The sequence below is a fragment of the Mytilus californianus genome, unplaced genomic scaffold, assembly GCF_021869535.1.
Source record: "Mytilus californianus isolate M0D057914Y unplaced genomic scaffold, xbMytCali1.0.p SCAF_2, whole genome shotgun sequence".
NCBI lineage: Eukaryota > Metazoa > Mollusca > Bivalvia > Mytilida > Mytilidae > Mytilus > Mytilus californianus.
Genome location: NW_026262668.1, coordinates 29927732 through 29948967, shown reverse-complemented (window position 1 = coordinate 29948967; position 21236 = coordinate 29927732). Strand labels below are relative to the sequence as shown.

Here is a 21236-nt window from a genome sequence, read left to right as displayed (position 1 = left end):
TTGACATACAATTAAGAAAGGCTTTTCTAAATTATTATTACAAGATACCTACAAATTCTTCTACAATTAAGGGGTGCCGTTCAGACAACACAACAATCTTTAAATTCTACAAAGCGCGTGTATGTTACATTTTTAGCTACCGTCTAGTCAGAATAAATAATGCTCTATATTTTACGATAAAAAGAAAGGTTAAACATGTTAGAATGCTGCTTTTCATATAACACAGAAACCCTCGAGATCGCCTCTGAAACAGAAGAGGACGCCATTTAACGACATGTTTGGCTGTTTTATTGAACAGATGAATTTCTTATCGTGTCTCTTGTAAGGGAATCATGTTTTCAACGGACCTCATAGTGTTAAAAATATGTGAAAATGGTAAGGTAAATATTTTACTAACATGGTCTTCGGTTAAAACATGCAATAACATATTTTGTAATTATAAATGTCCCCCACCTTAGCAGCAATATGCCAACTTCACCTACATATGGGATATTCATTTCCCAATTTATTCGGTATTCAAGAGCTTGCATCTGCTACTCAGAATTTATGAAATGTCACCAGTGTCTGAGCAAAAATGTGATGAACCAGGGTTGTTCCAAAGAACGTCTCGTCCTTTTTCTAAAAAAGTTCATCGGAAGATACTAAGACCTTGTTGATAAATATTCCGTATCAACTTCACAAATAATACATGATGGTTTTGACGTACAGATTCTAGGTATTGAAGTTGTTTATCGTCTTTATTACGTGTTATAGTGTTCTTTTTATTTGTCGTTGTATATTTTTAACCTGTTCTGTTTAGTCCATTTTTGGTAATATCCTTTTGGCGGGGATTGGTATTTATACATCTCGCCATTGTGTTATTGTGCTATGGTCATTTTTTGTATTCTTTGTCTTTCATTTTTACTTATGTGCTTTATCTATAGAGTGCCTTCATGTCATTTTGTTTTTCTTTGGTGACATAGTTGTTTGTTTTTATAGAGATTAAGATTATAACACAATGTTGTCTGCTGTACCCCAATTTTAACCAATAATGTCTGTTTGTTTTGCTCACACGTTGTGGTCAATATAATGGAATTTTATGCGACTGTCATACAAGTAAGAGGTTAAGCTAGCAATAAACCAGGTTTGATTCACCATTTTCTACATAAGGAAATGTCTGTACCAAGTCAGGAATATGACAGCTGTTTTCTATTCGTTTGATGATTTTGCTATTTGTTAAGGGACTTTCCGTTCGAATTTTCCTTGGAGTTTTGAGTTTTTGTTATTTTACTTTATACTAACATTAATGAACATATATATAAAAATGTCCACTAGCATTTAAACAATATGCAAATCTTAGTCTAAAACATGCGGAATTTTGCTACCTTGGAAACCCTAGGCCTTCATTTAGATCACTCTTTGCTGAAAGTAAGTTAGAACAAAGATAAAACAATATTTGAAATCTTAGCTCCGAATAGAGCTAAAGGGAGTAGCCAAATTAAGTCAAAGAGAGTCAACTTTGCCTCTTAGTTAGCAGTAAAAGAAGCCATTTATCACCTGAAATTTAATACGTAGAAATTATGAGTAAAAATGATCCCATGACATGGATAGAACATTCTCCTCAAAAGCAAAGTTAGTTGCAAAACCAGATATTATGGCGCAAAACCTTCACTATTTAACCAGTCGATACTTTTGTCACCTCTTTATTAAAGAAGTTTTGAAAAAGAACTTCCTGTCAATAATGGGATGGACTTTCACGACTTTCTCTAATATCTAAATTTGTTTAACAATTTTGTAATTCAGGAGTACCAAGTTGTTTTGGTAACAATATTTATTAGCTCGCCTAATATAACTTTGCAAAACTTGACATGTAACTGTTCACATGGTAAATTCTTATTCTTATAACATCAATCCTATTTAAGTGCCACTGAATTAGAATAGCGGGTTTGCTTATTATTATTAAATACATGTAATTAAACCAGTCTATATCGGATTTATACTTGAACATTATTTTCTTAATTTGCAACATCCTTTCAGTGCTTTTTTTATAACGCCAATTTAAGTTAATGAAAAACTTAATAAAGCTGAAATAATGTATACCCAGATATTTATAACTGGACACACATCTTTTTTTTAGATTCAATATTTTTCTAAAATTTTAAGTTTGTATTGCAATCCCTCTAATTCAGTTGAAAAAGTAGAACATCATCTGCAAATATTAAGCAATGTAAATCATTACATATACGTTTCTCAGAATCAAAGCATGTTTGTAGATATGATGGGAGGTCGTAAATGAAAATCTTCAACAGAGTGGGACTTTAATTGTCCCCTTCGCGAACTCCCATTTCCACAGGAAATGATCTGGTAACCGAGTTATCGCCCTTTACTATAATATTATTTATAATATTGTAAATTTTCCCATTTATTCGTGTGTTACAAGTTAAGCTTCATACCAGTATGAATAACACTATTAAGATTAAATAAGTAGTGTATATGTACTGAACAAATATATAGATCTGATGGTGAAATAACGAAATATTTCTCTTGTTAAACCCACTGATAATCTTTGCATGTATTTTTCATAGTTTTTACATGTTTTTTAACATAATTTTGTCTAAAAAAAGGCTAAACCCCCATAATAGCTTCTGTTTGTATCGACCAGAACTGATATAGACAGTTTAACTGCGTGGATGGTATTTATATTGGATCAAAGCTTTATGTTTGCAACAATTCCCGTTTCTTTTGTCTGTGGATACTTTTAATTATCAAAAGGGATTTGTTTGGGAATAACATTAGAAATGTGGGTTTTTAAACTGATCATCTCATCAAACTGAGTGGAAGTGTTCCCATTTATTGATTTATTACCTAAACGTGGCTGCCAAAATTTTACCCTCAAGTTTCTTTTGCAGCAAGTTATTCGATTCAGTTACTGGTAATTCATAAATTTTGCGAGGTTTTTATTATTGCGAATAATGCGACTAGTTGAGTATAGCAATAACGAAAACTCGCATTTAGAAATCTGACACGTATATAAGTATATGTTACAGGAAAAAGTATTCTCACATTTAGTCTGTCATATCAATATCGCAATAATAACTGCACGCAAAAATTTTTGAATAAATACTTGCAACATGTTTTGAATTAAAGGTATTCTTTAAATTGTTGTTAAATGTTTATTATTGATTGTTTCATGTTGCATACATGTATTGGCTACTTTTAATTTTGAATCAACCTTTGCATTCTCAACTACAGCCTGATGCATATTCATCAACACGTAAACTGTTATCATCTTCCTGTAACTATCTAATTAAAAATAATTCATGGAAGCCATAGATTTGTTTGAAATTTACACACGGCTTAGGACATGTGTAAATTTCCAACAAATCTATTGCTTCCATGAATTATTTCAATTCTAATAGGACAAAAATGGTAATTTTAAAAATTGAAGCGAGGGTGGATATGCCGTGTGTGTTGCTGTTCTATTTTACCCCCTGTTAGATAAAGCTAAAAATTTCCAATAAATATATAGCTTGCATGAATTATTTCTTAAATAAACTCTAGACAAAAATTGTTTAATTCTTTTAATTCTGAAACCCAACATTTGTTATTTTTAATTTACATTTATTTTGTCGTAAGCTACCGTCGGATCCACAGTTGACATTTCGTAACTTAAGGAGCCGCCATGTTGACTTGCTGAAATGAGTAAATGTGCGAATAATGCAATGGAATAGAAAATAAAACAAAACCTACCTGAAAACTCCATTTTAATGCAATATTATTCGAAATTTGAGGGTTCACGTAACGGGAAAACCTTCAGCTTTAGCTTTTTCATTCGTATGACGTCTTGTTTTGAAATGACTTTAATGTGCCAAAAGCATTAGTAGAATTTCGCGGAATTTTATTTTAATTTGATTTTGTACATTTTTCCGAGCTCTAATGCAGTAATTCTTTTTGTTATGCATCAGCATAATAATAAAGGTTCTGTGTTTTTTTTCAATTGCAGCAATTTTCAACACAGCGAAATCGGCATAGCTTTTGCACATAGGTTACGATACATGTGGATTTACGTGGGAGGTATCTTATAACAGTCATAATAATGTACACCTCTGAGCCTGCGCTAAGTATTGATATATCGAGAATTTTATCACGGTGTTATTTACAAAGCAAAAGAAGCACGTCATATTAGAATAGTTAACTTTTTTTTGCAGTTTCAATATATTCTCATTACAAGTATCGCTTTTAAATGACACATCCCTCAATAAATTTTTATTCATTTGCTATGAATGAATTAAAAGTTTGTCAACATATCTACCATTGAGACATTTCAGAGGGTCTGAGCAATATAATTTTGCGATAAGTTGTCATTTTCGTCTATTTGTGGCTTACTCATTGTGAAAGAACTTGTTATTTGTTTTTTTTTTTGCTTGTTTTTTTGCTTATTATATTGTTTAGTTTAATACTTTGGTTTTGTTTTAATACTTTGGTTTTGTATGGCATTCGTGTTGGTTATGATCTTCAAGGTTTTGATCAATTTTAGAAAAACACTTAATAGGGTTTCTTGTCATTAATTTGCTGGTGTGATTTCACAATATGATTCAGTGTCAATTATTAATTGGAACATTAAGCCATTTTCACACCTTTACTTTGAGATAACTTATGATTATTGATTATTTGTTTTCGCTTTTTACTATAACGCATGTACATCTAAACTTTACATGAACTTCAACAATTATAAAGATTATATTTTAGTTTATATATCCAAGTTGAAACGATATTCCAGAGCTTGTATTTCGTATAATGATTTCCTTCATAGACGGTTGCTGCTTACACGGAAGATATTAAACCAATAGTTCCAAGTGATAAAGTTGAAATCATCCCTTCGAAAAAAATTTACAGACGCTATCACGAGTTGGTTGATCGTTATTGAATATCCGTTTCACAGATGACAACGCATATGTTCCACTTGTCGTACAAAAAATGTAACCACATTCACGTCCTCTTATCCTCGAATGTGACCTTCCGAATTAGACTTACCAGCGGGTTTGTGCTTACATTATCAAACAGACGAGTGCCACAAGTGAAGCAGGATCTGCTTACACTTTCTGTGCACCTGAGATCACCCCTACTTTTGATGATTCGTGCTGCTCTTGTTGTAGTTTTTAATGATGAATGTATGTGATATTTATAACGGTACCCGTATTGTCTGTTATATGTCATGAAAATATAAAAAGAAGAAGATGTAGGATGATTGCCCATGAGACAACTTTTCACCAGAGACCAAATGACATATAAGTTAACAAAAATTTTCAACTTTCAAAAAGTTCACATTTGGTAAGATTCAGGGTTATATGACCGATGGTTTATAAATTTCGTGATGTCTTAAGGTTAGATAAAAGTAAATCAAAATTACCAATCCGTTATTGCGTGATTGCTTATCACTTGATATAACGTACAAACATAATTTATAGGAGTAACACGACGGGTGTCATATATGAAGCATGATATGCTTGACATTGCGGAGCACCTGAGTTATCCCCCGGTTATTTGGTGGGGTTCGTGTTGCTTAGTCTTTGTTTTTTTTTTATTTTGTGGTTTGTTTACTGTTGTTTGACTTTTGATTGTTTTAAGTTTTTTGTCATGGCATTGTCAGTTAATATTTGACTAACCAGTTTAGATGTCCCTTTGATATCTTTTGCCTTTCTTTTAAACTCTAAACCCGTGCTTTCAATTGAAAGATTTGTAAAATTGATTGATAGTTGATGATTTGCTTAAACTCGTCGAAGAATGCGTTTGATGCAAAAAATTACAATACAGTATATCAGATTTCGTTTATGTGCAAAGAACGTGACACCATATGGAAAGGATTTAACATGCTTACATATATTTATTTAGGTTATTATTCATACATAGATTCTTCGATAAAAGATGCGTTTCTTGAAGACAATAAATTACAAAAAAAAAAAATGTATTACCATTACTGAACATCTTACGATCACCTTTTATCCTAGATATTTTTTACAGATATGTTCAGCTTTCCTTCTTTTTCTAGCCTTCGTTACGTATTATATAATTGCATTACTTATATAAAGCATAATGACACTATAATTTTCCTCCACAAAATTTCAAGAAAATTAATGTTAAAGAATAGACATTAATAAAATGCCATCATATTTCCTAATCAAGCCGAAAAATCCACATCATTGTAAACGAGTTGTTGCAATTTCGATCTCCTTTTAACAACTCAAGTATCATAACCTATTATGAAACTGATGTTTAGTGCAGAAAATCTAATAAAAAAGTATCAGCGAATTCATCTGCAAACACCTTCGTGTATATATAACTTAATCAGGAAAATTATATATAAACGTATGATATAAATTCATAGATCACGTCTTAATATACATCACGTATATATCAGTTACACTGAAAGTGTAAGCAGATCCTGCTTCACTTGTGGAAGCCGTCTGTTAACTTATATGTCATATAGTCGTAAGATTTTCAGCTTTAAAACCAGGTTTAATCCATCCTTTGCTACATAAGAAAATGCCTGTACCAAGTCAGGAATATGACAGTTGTTTTCCATTAGTTTGATGTGTTTGAGCTTTTGATTTTGCCAATTGTTTAGGGACTTTCCGTTTTGAATTTTCCTTGGAGTTCGGTATTTTTGTTGTTTTACTTTTTAATGTGCACAAAACAACTTTCATCAGGTAGGTTTGAGACCAAAGTAACTAAACCTGATACAAATATAGATTAGCTACAACTTTTTATTATCTTATTGATAATATAGGAATAACTTTCTCGTCAGCAATTTGGTGACAGGAAGAAGAGGGCCTTTAACTTCAATTCAGATTTACTTAGTTTACTTGATGTGCATGCATCATTTACTGTTAAATCATTTCATATTCAAGCAAAAACGATGAGTTATTTTTGTATATCGGACGTTAGTCGTATATGTACTATCACATGTGTTTATACTACATTTAGATTTTGTTCAAGTTTTGGATTAGTTTTTAGATTTAAATGCTTCAATCGTTTAATTGCAGATGTAGCTTCACACTAGTAAACAAGAATTCAACAGTTATGTGGTACAAGCTATTGATGTTGGTAAGTCAACGACGTTTTATCATAATTATTCGAAACATTGCTTTGGATATATCCCTTCCTGCTTTTGTTGACAAATATATATTTGAGCTTGTATATGTGCTTTTTATCTGACCAATAACAACTTATATTATCGATTGTTTTGGTTTGATGTACATAAAAGCCATTAAATACCCAGTTTTTGTCAAAGATTTTACAATTATGCTAATTATTTGAAATATCGTAATCTTCTATGTTATAGAATACTTGATTCAATAAACAACTATTCAAGTATTATTTTAATGCAGCAATTTTATTAGTTTTATGGGGTTTGTTTCAGTCATCAAATTGGGTATTGCTTTTTGTTTTGTTGCTTGTCAAGTTTTATTATTTTTATATAGAATAAAAGGCGAACCTTTTGTTTTTAAAACAACGACCACTGGCAACTATTAGCATTCAATGATTTCATATAACAATGTATATATAAACAATTATCGTTTGGTTAATTGTGAGTCGGAATTCTGTAATACCAATATTTTTTGCTTTTTCGTTAGCCTTTCATTGATAATTGTGATATAATATCTATTGTTCTACTACTGATCAAGATAATACAAAACGGTTGAATTCCTACTGAGTATTAGCCCCCCTCTCTTTAATGTAAAAAAATCACAACCAATCTGATTAGCATGCTGTATCTTAAATATCTTGAAAACTGATAACTTGGTGTTGGTGCTTGATATTTTTTTGCCATCTCTGTTGTATTCTTTAGCATCTTGACTAGATAAAATAAAACATCTAGAGCTTGCCGTACGTCGTTTGAGCTTGTTCATCCGTGTAATTACATGTAAATGAGCAATTTTGTTAACTTGCGTTTGTTGGATGCCGATTTTGACATAAAAAGGAGAAGACAAACTTTATTTTTTCATAAGAAATGTACAAGATTTTAAGGAACATATACATCAATGCCAGGACATATAATAGGTAAACAGATACCATTGCTAGAATAAGAGTAACAAATGTTTCAATGCAGATAAATATAAACATATGCATGTATCATTGCTTTATTTTAGATACATTTATGCGCAGCATTTCCGCTGAAATGTCCTGAAACAGCGCAATGGGCACTACGTGCAAATAGTCTCTGTGCGGATCCATCAAAATATTTTTGTTTAAGGAATGATCTTATCAACGGATATTCTGAAAACTGTACAAGGTCCGACTTTCAGCAACCAGGTAAGTGCATTTAAACAACATCAGAAATTACATTTTTTCATTTACAAAAAGCTACATGATTATCCTAAACATGCTCACGTCTGTCATATTTGTTTTTCGTAAATTGTTTTGTTATAAATTAGGCCGTTAGTTTTCTTAATTTAATTGTTTCATATTTTTCATAAAGGGGCCTTTTATAGCCGACTATACGGTATGGATTTTTCTCATTGTTGAAGGCCGTACGGTTGCCTTTAACTGTTTACATCCACTTTATTTGAACCTTGGTGGATAGTTGTCTCATTAGCAATCATACCACATCTCCTTATTTGTATATCAGAACGAAAACCACACGTCCATTTAAATCATAAAAAAAAAACAGATTTATAGTTTCGTTAACCAGATTCGCGTTTTGTCCAGATTAGACTCATCAGTTGCGCTCGAATCAAAACCTACTTTCGAATTTCGACCGTAAAGCATTTGTATTTACGAACTTTGTTTGTTTTCATGTTAACTCCAAACACTGTATGTCTTGTTTCGAACACAAAACACTAACATTAACGCAAGTCTATTGAATGACTTCTCATTTAAGGTGAATCATCGGTATATATTTCCTCGGATGGTATTCTCTAAAACTTTCCAAAGTTATGACTTTATCATGCTTTTTCAAAAATATAATAAAAAGTATGGGTCACCGTGCTATTTTTCAAGTTTTGCCCAAATTTGCATATAGTATTCATGAAAAAAAACCTTTTTTGTGAATAAAAAGAAATCTATGAGACAGAATTTTGAAATAAATATCAGAAGATAGGTTTTATAATATATGCATAAATATATGCTTTAAGAAAATAAATAAAATAAAAACAATGGTGTCACCGAACTTGTTTTCTTGCTACAAGTATAAAATAAAAATTTCATTAAAATTCCTTTACAAAATGTTTTCAATTTAAGTTATCTCCCCTTAAACGCTAAATTGATAAAAGATATTCTAACAAACACCAATGTTTTGTATTTGATAAACAGTCTAAATAATGCAATAAATCACTATTTTTTTCTTTATTAAAAAACATTTATTGCCAAGCTTTCTCAAAATTTGCAGATTTAAGCAAAGAACTAGACCGGTTGTGTACTGTTATTTTACCAAAGATGCTGTATATAGTTAATCCACCTTAATTAGAACTGCTTATATACAATCTTTAGATATATAGATAGATCTTTATTCTCGTTAACTAAATTACATAGTTTTTACAAATATGATATTATACACACGTGTGAAAATTGCGGGTGGGGAAATTTCATAAATAAATGTACTTTAACCAGGAGGACAGACTTTCACTAATAAGTAATTAATAAATCTTACACAACTTTTCTAGTAAAACAATATTGACTGTAGTGAATACATTATTGAATTAAAGAATAATAACATTTGTACAACACTATTGTGGTAAATATCTATACCGTTTTTTTTTTAATAAAAGGACAACACATTACATAATGGAATTCATCGTCGATGCCACAAAGGTGGCACACTCTATCTGGTCTTGGAACATTATGCCACCTTCCCGAAACTCATCGAAAACACATTGAAATAAATATATAATTTACAGTATAATCATAGGTGCAGTAAAGTCGATATGTGCATTTGATTGATAGAATCATCAAACGAAATAAGCATTGATCCCTTAAAGATGATGTTTCTTAAACGCATGTAGTAGAAGCACTAAAGCAAAACAGAAAAGTTCTACACATTGTAAACGATAAGCACATTATTGCAAGAAAAAGGATGACAGTAAAAAGCACGTTTGTAGATTCGCTAGGAAGAGAATGATACTACGAACCAACTTATTCATTACAGGTAGAAAAGCAGTTCTTCGTGGAGGAATAGATGCAGATATATGTTCTAAAGAAAGATATCAACCATTCCCACTCAGGTTTTACACAAATGTTAGTACACATTGTTTATTTTTTAAATCATTCTGCAATGAGGAGGGTCAAGTTGTATATGACCGTGGAAACCGTAACACTGATACTACATGCAGATGTGACTACAGACGAGGTTATGATTTCCTTGTTAAACCAAACAACCTATGCTTTTGTAAACCACAACATGAAGATTGTTCCTGCTACTTGAAGACCTGTTCCAATAAAAGAAAAATATTTTCACCGGGTAAGAATAATTTGCTTTCAGCTTCGAGAAAACAAAAAGTGATATTTATATCTTTTAGTAAACATTTCGTTTTTATTTCGTCGAAATCTATAATTTCAATAGTTTTTAAATTCAGTTGTTTGTTTACATGTAGACATACATTGTACAAAACAACCAATTTTGTTTTCTTCAATATTCTGTTTACACTAGGAATTGAGTTGTAGTCCTAAACAAACCATTTTGATCTTAGTATCATCTGAACAGCTTAAAACTATAAACTTTAAGTCTTGACTATAGTTTAAAGGGGCATTTGCAGTCAAATTCTTGTTCACCGATTTGACTCAAATTCTCATATTTGATTTATAACATACTAATACGTATATCAAAGTTATAAATGCATTGGCTCGATAATATGTATCAGCATTTCGTGAGTATTTTAGTCTAGACGCCATCTAATTAACCATCGAGGTGACCTCCGAAGACTTCCGACGGTCATATAACCCGATATGAAAATAAATATAGATATAAACAGATAGCGAACTCGTGCAATTGATTTTTCTAGGTCTGTTTGATTTCATATAATAGGTTAAAAATATATTTTAATCATCGTTTTTACCTGTATAAGAATGAGTTTTTGTGGATCGAATCAGTCAATCAAATGGTTTACCCTTGTTTCACTTTCAATGTTGACATTCTTATCCTTTTAATAACTAAACACGCCTATTTCATGCGTAACCCATCTCTAGCTAAGGGGTTAAATTGAAGGTAACATGAATACCGATTCATTGAGGTCGAATTATTCACTTGCAAGTGAATAATTCATCAGCGATGTTTCTTAGCTTATTTTGACAAAATTGAACCAAACTGGCTTCTAAATGCGAATAATTATTTCACTACTTCACTTTCATTTATGATTGAACAAAAAAAAATATCATATTTTAATTTATTTTATATATCTCGTAGCTAATACCCCTTTAAACTGAGCGGCGATATAAGAAAATACATGTCAAACTATTTTTAAGGATAGAGAGCATAGTTATCAGAAGTTCAAAATAGAATCATAGTTATTACTATACCATAAACAAAATATAAATTTTACCTATATAAATCGCTAAATATTATATTTTTTTCTCTCAAGAGGACGGATAGAAAAATAAAAAATATACTAAAAGTCAGGTAAATCATTGTTACGCTAAAATAATTAATTAATTATTTATTGTTCATTTATTTCTGTAAGCGTTGTGTTCTGGTATAATTTCCATTTTTGTCCACTGAACACTCGTTCCGTTTAGACATTTCTGAAATCAAAGCTCCGATGATAAGTCATAAATTCAAAGGTTTTGACTTTCCGGAACGCATAAAATGAATGTTCAGAATAATTGAAGCAATGCATGTTGGTCCGAACATATGACTTCACGGACCATGATAATGTTTACTAGTAATTAAACGTCTTCAACAGTTGATGAGAATTCTTTTACAACCCTGATAAAAGAAAAATACATTGAAATGTCAAATAAAACTCTTCAGTTCATTTTTGTTCACTCGTATTCCAGTTTGGAAATTGGTTATGGATAACTTCCTTATGCAAACAGATTTCTATATACTCTGTTAGCAAGATTATCTCAATTCCCAACTGTAGGTTACAATCAACCATTAGATTTTATGGGCGCAGCCATTTTATGAGCATAACATGGTATTCAGAATTAAGAGTAAAGCTAATCCTGATTGGTTTATATGTGCGCCCGTTATATTTTGTTATTAGAGACTTCATGCATTCTGCATTATACCAAAGGCCAAATAAATTATTTTCCTAAGCCCTAACGGAACTGATATGTCTTTTAAACGCTAGGATGAGACACGTATTTTAAGTGCAAAATTGATAGGCATGGGAGATAAGTACAAATTACGCTAAGAAAAGCAACGCGAACCTATATTTTTAGACCAAAAAATACTGTCCTAATAACTTTTCTTTAATTCTAGCAAGGTTTCGTTAAAAAAATCAACTTTCTAAAGCTGTATCTCAAAAAAGGCTATCATTGTCGCCTATGGGGAAATTATTTGTTTATTTCAATCTATACAGCGTCGACATTTCTTCATCATAGTGCTCAGAAAGTGTCAAAAACAGTATTTTACTTGATATTTGATGTGAAACCGTATTTTTTCGTGACAAATGAATTATTGTTTAACTAGTTTTTAAGCTATAGTCTGTTTCATATTTGTATTGCGTTTTACCTTAGAAACAAGGGTGGGTTCGACTTTTGACTTACTGTGGAGAGAATATAAAATTGAGAATGGAAATGGGGAACGTGTCAAAGAGACAACAACCCGACCATAGAACAGACAACAGCAGAAGGTCACCAACAGGTCTTCAATGCAGCGAGAAATTCCCGCACCCGGAGGCGTCCTTCAGCTGGCCCCTAAACAAATATATATATACTAGTTCAGTGATAATGAACGCCATACTAAACTCCAAATTGTACATAAGAAACTAAAATTAAAAATAATACAAGACTGACAAAGGCTAGAGGCCTATATGTCATTTTCTGAACTTCTGCTGATTTGTTTGAAAAAATTCAGTGAAAATGTACAGAAATGATCCCCTTCGAACATTGAAATGTTCACTCGAATGACAGACTATGAAAATTAGAATAGGTATGAGATTTCGTAGTTAACAAATAGTTTTTGATGTTTAAACACAAATATTTACACATTTTTCATATTTTGAAATGCTATAGTCTGTTTCAAAAATGTACTTGTATACGAAAATGATTTCATTTAAAACTGTTGTTCAAAATTCACGATAGTAGTTACATATTGGATCGGTTTTGGTATCAGTATGATCAGTACTTGATGACATATAAAGAATAATGGAGAAAGTGGACATTATCTTCAGGCCCTTTTTAGCAGTACCGCATTTACTCAAAAAATCAGAATTTGTTTTTCACATTTTTTGACTGGGGTCACCTCTGATAAAAAATTGTGAAAATTCAGAGAGTAATGCCAGAACGTTTTGAAGATGATTTTTGTGTGGCATATATATTTGTGCATCTTACGAACTATGAATTGAATGATTCTAGAAAGTATTAAATACCGTATACAGCGTCGACATTTCTTTATCATAGTGCTTAGAAAGTGTCAAAAACAGTAATTTTACTTGATATTTGATGTGAAACCGTATTTTTTGGTGACAAATGAATTATTGTTTAACTAGTTTTTAAGCTATAGTCTGTTTCATATTTGTATTGCGTTTTACCTTAGAAACAAGGGTAGGTTCGAATTTTGACTTACTATGGAGAGCATATGTCATTTTCTGAACTTCTGCTGATTTGTTTGAAAAAAGCACGTACACGTTTAGAGTTTGGACATACAAATCGGTTTTTAAACATGTCAATCTCGATCCAAATGCTGTTATCGAAATTACCAAATTCAGTGAAAATGTACAGAAATGATCCTCTTCGAACATTGAAATGTTCACTCGAATGACAGACTATAAAAATTAGAATAGGCATGATATTTTGTAGTTAACAAATAGTTTTCGATGTTTAAACACAAATATTTACATATTTTTTATATTTTGAAATGCTATAGTCTGTTTCAAAAATTTACTTTTATACGAAAATGGTTTCATTTAAAACTGTTATTCAAAATTCACCGTAGTAGTTACATATTGGCTCGGTTTTGGTATCAATATGATCAGTACTTGATGACATATAAAGAATCATTGGAGAAAGTGGACATTATCTTCAGGGCCTTTTTAGCAGTACCGCATTTACTAAAAAAATCAGAATTTTTTTTTTCAAATTTTTTGACTAGGGTCACCTCTGATAAAAAATTGTGAAAATTCAGAGAGTAATGCCAGAACGTTTTGAAGATGGTTTTTGTGTGTCATATATATTTGTGCATCTAACGAACTATGAATTGCATGATTCTAGAAAGTATTAAATACCGTATACAGCGTCGACATTTCTTTATCATAGTGCTCAGAAAGTGTCAAAAACAGTAATTTTACTTGATATTTGATGTGAAACCTTTTTTTTTTGTGACAAATGAATTATTGTTTAACTAGTTTTTAAGCTATAGTCTGTTTCATATTTGTATTGCGTTTTACCTTAGAAACAAGAGTGGATTCGACTTTTGACTTACTGTGGAGAGAATATGCCATTTTTAACCGGATTTTCGAAGGAAATATCGGTTATTAAAATGGTGATATACGGCGGGCGGCTGGGCGGTTTGGCGGCTGCCAAAATAAGATGAAAACGCTTTAACAATTTTTTTTCAAATTTAAATATGTTGTTTCCTGGGACTTAATGAAGGTCTATATTAATTTTCAAGATTTTAGTATATCTCCTTTGTGAGTTATCGCCATTTTTAATATCCAAAAGTAGAATTTTTAAATATTTTATTGTTGTTGTCATGTTATGATTTGTCTTATCTCAGAATAAAAATTGGAGTGACAGATTTATTTGAAAATTATCTATTTCCTAAGTGGTAATGATTATAAGCTATATCATTAGACATTTTGAAGATTATTACATTATTAATTATGTTAGAGTACTATGTTAAACAACCATAGTTCTGTTCAATTAGATATTATAAATATTTCAGCATATGATAATGATTAATTTTCATTATTAATTAGATCTTGGAAATATTTTAGCATATGATAATCATTGGAGTGACAGATTTATTTGAAAATTTTCTGTTTTCTGATAAGATCTGTAGGACTGTATGTATACAGTTTGAAACTTACTAGTATTACTGTATAAATGAAGTTTTGAATTTACTGTTCATTATTAGACATTTTGTAGATTATTAAGTGTCCGTTTATCATATATATTCTTACCCCTACTCCCTTCAATTTGATAATGTGCTTTTATCTTGTAAACGGTTGAGATCCCTACTCCTAAACCATATATATTCTTGTATGGGACAATAAATCAAATCAAATGAAATATTGGGATAGTCCTCGGGTTCACAGCTACCCTCCTTTTTTTGTTGAAAACTTGTAAATGTGCAAGCTCCCCACCCTGAAACCATATATATTCTTGTATGTTACAAATCAAATGAAATAAAAGGTGAGTCCCCTGGGGTCACCCCCAGCGTGTATGTTTGAGAACTTGTAAACGGTCGAGATCCCCACCCCTAAACCATATATATTTTTGTATGGGACAATAAAAGAAATCAAATGAAATATAGGGGAAGTCTATTGTGGTAACCCCCCACCCCTTTCTGTTTGAGAAATTGTAAACGGTTGAGATCCCCACCCCTAAACCATATTTATTCTTGTATTTGACAAAAAAAAACAAATCAAATAAAATTTAGGGGAAGTCAACGAGGGTAAACCCCACCCCCTTCTTTTTGAAAACTTGTAAACAGTCAAGATCCCCACACTGAAACCATTTTTCTTCTTGTATATTACAATAAAAGAAATCAAATGAAATAAAAGTCGAGTCCCCTGGGGTCACCCCCACCTTTTTCCTGTTTAAGAACTTGTAAACGGTTAAGATCCCTCACCCCTAAACCATATATATTCTTGTATAAGACAATAAAACAAATCAAATGTAATATAATGGAAGTCCATTGGGGTAACCCCCACCCCCTTCTTTTTGATAGCTTGTAAGCGGTCAAGATTCCCACCCAGAAACCATATATATTCTTGTATTGGTCAATATATCAAATCAAATGGAATATAGATGAAGTCCACGGGGATAAATCCCAACCCCTTCTTTTTAAAAACTTGTAAACGGTTGAGATCCCACCCCTAAACCATATATATTCTTGTATGGGACAATAAAACAAATCAAATGAAATTTAACGGAAGTCCACGGTGGTAAACCCCACCCTCTTCTTTTTGAAAACTTGTAAACGGTTGAGATCCCCACCCCTAAACCATATATATTCTTGTATGGGACAATAAAACAAATCAATTGAAATTTAGGGGAAGTCCCCATGGGTAACCCCCACCCCTTTTTTTTGAAAACTTGTAAACAGTCAAGATCCCCACCCTGAAACCATATATATTTTTATATGTTACAATAAAACAAATCAAATGAAATAAAAGTCAAGTCCCCTGGGGTCATCTCCACCTTCTTTCTGTTTAAGAACTTGTAAACGGTCGAGATCCCCACCCCTAAACCATATATATTCTTGTATGGGTCAATAAAACTAATCAAATGAAATATAGGGGAAGTCCATTGGGGTAACCCCTACCCCCCTTTTTTTTGATAACTTGTACACGGTCAAGATTCCCACCCAGAAAACATATATATTTTTGTATGGGACAATATATCAAATCAAATGAAATAAAGGGGAAGTCCACGGGGGTAAAACTTGTAAACGGTTGAGATCCCCACCCCTAAGCCATATATATTCTTGTATGGGACAATAAAATAAAGCAAATTAAATTGAGGGGAAGTCCCCTGGGGTAACCCCTACTCTCCTTTTTTTTGAAAACTTGTAAACGGTCAAGATCCCCAGCGCGAAACCATATATATTTTTGTATGTTACAATAAAAGAAATGAAATGGAATAAAAGTTGAGTTCCTTGGGGTCATTCCCAACTTCTTCCTGTTTAAGAACTTGTAAATGGTAGATATCCCCGCCCCTAAACCATATATATCCTTGTATGGGACAAAAAAACAAATCATATGAAATAAAGGGCAGGTCCCCTTGGAAAATTAATCAGTTTGGTTGTGTTATATTTGAACATAAATTAAATATATATAGGGTTCTTTCAAGTGCTGAATCTGAACTTGTTTTTAATTAGATAATACTCTATTTTTATTATGAGATAAAGTTTTTGACATTGATAGATAAGTTGCAGATCTGTATTATTTTTTGACACATGAAAGAAACAATATTAGCAACTATTAATTAAATTTGATTATAATATGGAAATAGATATAACATCATATCTGATTTTAGAGAAGTATTTTGCTGGTTTTTTACTGGTTTATGGAAATAAGTTTCAGTTATTTGTTTTGAAAAGTGATGTGTTTAATTGATAGATATAAAATCATATCTAACTTTAGAGATTTAAGAGTGGTTATGTCATATCTAATTTTAGAGAATCATTTTCAAATTGGTGTTTTGTAATTGGTTCATGGAAATAAATTTGAGTTATTGGCGAAATATCATTGGTAAATTTTTTGAAAATTTCGGTAGGCTGTGTGTCTGTCTGTCTGTCTTTCTGTCTGTTTGTCCTTCAGTTTGGCAAATCAGTTTGCCACACTTTTATGCCTGTAGTTGAGGGGGCATTAAGTTTTACCCTTGTCTGTCTGTAAGTACGTATATCCCAAAATTGGTTTTCGTTCTCTATGAGACAATAAAACAAATCAAATGAAATATAGGGGAAGTCCATTGGGGTAACTACCACCCCCTTCTTTTTGATAACTTGTAAACGGTCAAGATCCCCACCCTGAAACCATATACCTATGTTCTTGTATGTTACAATAAAACAAATCAAATCCATTTTTAATATCCAAAAGTGGAATTTTAAAATATGTATCTCTTGTTATTATTTTATGACTTGTCTTATCTCACAATAAAAATTGGAGTGACAGATTTATTTCTTAAGTGTTCTTGATTATAAGCTATATTATTAGACATTTTGTAGATAATTAAGTCTCCTTAAACCATATATATTCTTACCCCCACACCCCACCCCACCCCCTTCAATTTGAGAATGTGCTTTTATCTTGTAAACGGTCGAGATCTCCACCCCTAAACCATATATATTTTTGTATGGGACAATAAAACAAAATCAAATGAAATATTGGGGGAGTCCCCGGGACCACCCTCATCCCACTTCTTTTTGAAAACTTGTAAACAGTCAAGATCTCCACCCTGAAACCATATATTCTTGTATGGGACAATAAAACAAATCAAATGAAATACAAGGCGAGTCCCCTGGGGTCAGCCCAACCCCATCCTGTTGGAGAACTTGTAAACGGTCGAGATCCCCACCCCTAAACCACATATATTCTTGTATGGGACAATAACACTAATCAAATGAAATATAGGGGAAGTCAAGAGGGGTCACCCACACCCCCCTTCTTTTTTAAAACTTGTAAATGGTCAAGATCCCCACCCTTAAACCATATATATTCTTGTATGGGTCAATAAAACAAATCAAATGAAATATTGCGGAAGTCCATGGGGGTAACCCCCACCCCCTTCTTTTTGATAACTTGTAAACGGTCGAGATCCCCACCCCTGAACCACATATATTCTTGAATGGGACATTAAAACAAATCAAATGAAATTGAGGGGATGTCCCCTGGGGTAACCCCAAACCCCCTTCTTTTTGAAAACTTGTAAATGGTCAAGATCCCCACCCTGAAACCATATATATTCTTGTATGGGACAATAAAACTAATGCAATGAAGTAAAAGGCGAGTCCCCTGGGGTCACCCGAACCCCCTCCTGTTTGAGTACTTGTAAACGGTCGAGATCCCCACCCCTAAACCATATATATTCTTGTATGGGAAAATAACACAAACCAAATGAAAATATAGGGGAAGTCCATAGGGGTCACCCCCACCCCCTTCTTTTTAAGAACTTGTAAACGGTCAAGATCTTCTACCCGAAACCATATATATTCTTGTATGGGACAATAAATCAAATCAAATGAAATATAGAAGAAATCCATGGGGGTAACCCCCACCCCCCTTCTTTTTGATAACTTGTAAACGGTCGTGATCCCCACCGCTAAACCATATATATTCTTGAATGGGACAATAAAACAAATCAAATGAAATTGAGGGGAAGTCCCCTGGGGAAACCCCCAGCCCTTTTTTTTTTGAAAACTTGTTAACGGTCAAGATCCCACCCCGAAACCATATATTTTCTTGTATGGAACAATAAAACAAATCAAATGAAATATAAGGCGAGTCCCCTTGGGTCAGCCCCACCCCCCTCCTGTTTGAGAACTTGTAAACGTTGGAGATCCTTACCCCTAAACCATATATATTCGTGTATGGGACAAAAAAAACAATCCAAATGAAATATAGGGGAAGTCCAGGGGGGTCACCCCCAACCCCCTTTTTTTTGAAAACTTGTAAACAGTCAAGATCCCACACCCCGAAACCATATATATTCTTGTATGGGACAATAAAACAAATCAAATGAAATAAAAGGCGAGTCGCCTGGGTTCACCCCACCCCTCCTGTTTGAGAACTTGTAAACGGTCGAGATCCCCACCCCTAATCCATATATATTCTTGTATGGGACAATAAAACAAATCAAATGAAATATAGGGAAAGTCAACGGGGGTAACCCCCACCCCCCTTCTTTTTGATAACTTGTGAACGGTCGAGATCCGCACCCCTAAACCATATATATTTTTGAATGGGACAATAAAACAAATCAAATGAAATTGAGGGAAAGTCCCCTGGGGTAACCCCCACCCCCCTTCTTTTTGAAAACTTGTAAATGGTCAAGATCCCCACCCCGAAACCATATATATTCTTGTATGGGACAATAAAACAAATCAAATGAAATATAAGGTGAATCCCCTTGGGTCAACCCCCACCCCGCTCCTGTTTAAGAACTTGTAAACGGTTGAGCTTTTCATTATTAATAAGAAAATACCACATTGAGGTCCAAAGGGTCCTAAATTAAACTTTTGTTTAATTTCATCAAATATTGAATTCTTTGGTTCTTTGATATGCTGATTCTAACAATGTTTGAGTGTTAAATTATATCTAATTTTAGAGAACTTAGTCATCACTGGTTGTTGTTATTATATTATTGATTATAATTTGAAAAATTGCATCATATCTTATTTTAGAGAACTATTTATCCAGTTTGAGTTATTTCCATTTGCACAGAAAATATTATGGATAAAATTAACCTGTGTTTCATTTCAACATAAATTAAATATATATATAGGGTTCTTTCAAATGCTGAATCTAAACTCTATTTAAATATTAGATTTTTAGGCCCAGTTTTCAAGTTTGTCCAAATCAGGGTCCAAAATTAAACTTTGTTTGATTCAACAAAAATTGAATTTATGGGGTTCTTTGAAATGCTGAATCTAACCATGTATTGAGAGATTTTGGATTGTGGGCTCCTTTATCAAATTGGTCCACATTGAGGTCCAAAGGGTCCTAGATTAAACTTTTGTCTGATTTCATCAAAAATTGAATTCTTGGGGTTCTTTGATATGCTGATTCTAATATGTACTTAGATTTTGGATATTGGACCATAATAGATATTTAAATGTCCAATTTCAAATATATCAGTTCTTTGACTACATTCATTTTGTGTCACAAACCTATGATGTGTCAAATATTCAATCACAATCCAAATTCAGAGCTGTTTTAAGTTTAAATATAGTGTCCATACTTGCTCAACTGTTCAGGGTTCGACCTCTTCAGGAAAATCCGGTTTGCTGTCTCTCTGACAGCCTCTTGTCTGAACTTCTGCTGCTGTGTTAAAAAAAAGCACGTACACGTCTAGAGTTTGGACATACAAATCGATTTTTAAACATGACAATCTCGATCCAAGTGCTGTTATCGAAATTACCAAATTCAGTGAAAATGTACAGAAATGTTCCCCTTCGAACATTGAAATGTTCACTCGAATGACAGACTATAAAAATTAGAATAGGCATGAGATTTTGTAGTTAACAAATAGTTTTCGATGTTTAAACACAAATATTTACACATTTTTCATATTTTGAAATGCTATTGTCTGTTTCAAAAATGTACTTTTATACGAAAATGGTTTCATTTAAAACTGTTGTTCAAAATTCAACGTAGTAGTTACATATTGGATCGGTTTTGGTATCAATATGATCAGTACTTGATGACATATAAAGA

At 32.4% G+C, this 21236-nt stretch overlaps 1 protein-coding gene across 1 annotated transcript in view; it reads left to right on the top strand.

Annotated features, from left to right (window-relative positions):
• Positions 1-260: 260 nt before the first annotated feature.
• The window catches only part of LOC127729671 (uncharacterized), a 58611-nt gene continuing 37635 nt past the window's right edge, over positions 261-21236 (top strand). The window contains exons 1-4 of the mRNA XM_052237529.1: positions 261-375; positions 7023-7083; positions 8130-8292; positions 10124-10435. Coding sequence (XP_052093489.1) covers positions 7060-7083; positions 8130-8292; positions 10124-10435 — 499 coding nt within the window. The 5' untranslated portion in view covers positions 261-375; positions 7023-7059. The remainder of the gene's footprint in view (positions 376-7022; positions 7084-8129; positions 8293-10123; positions 10436-21236) is intronic.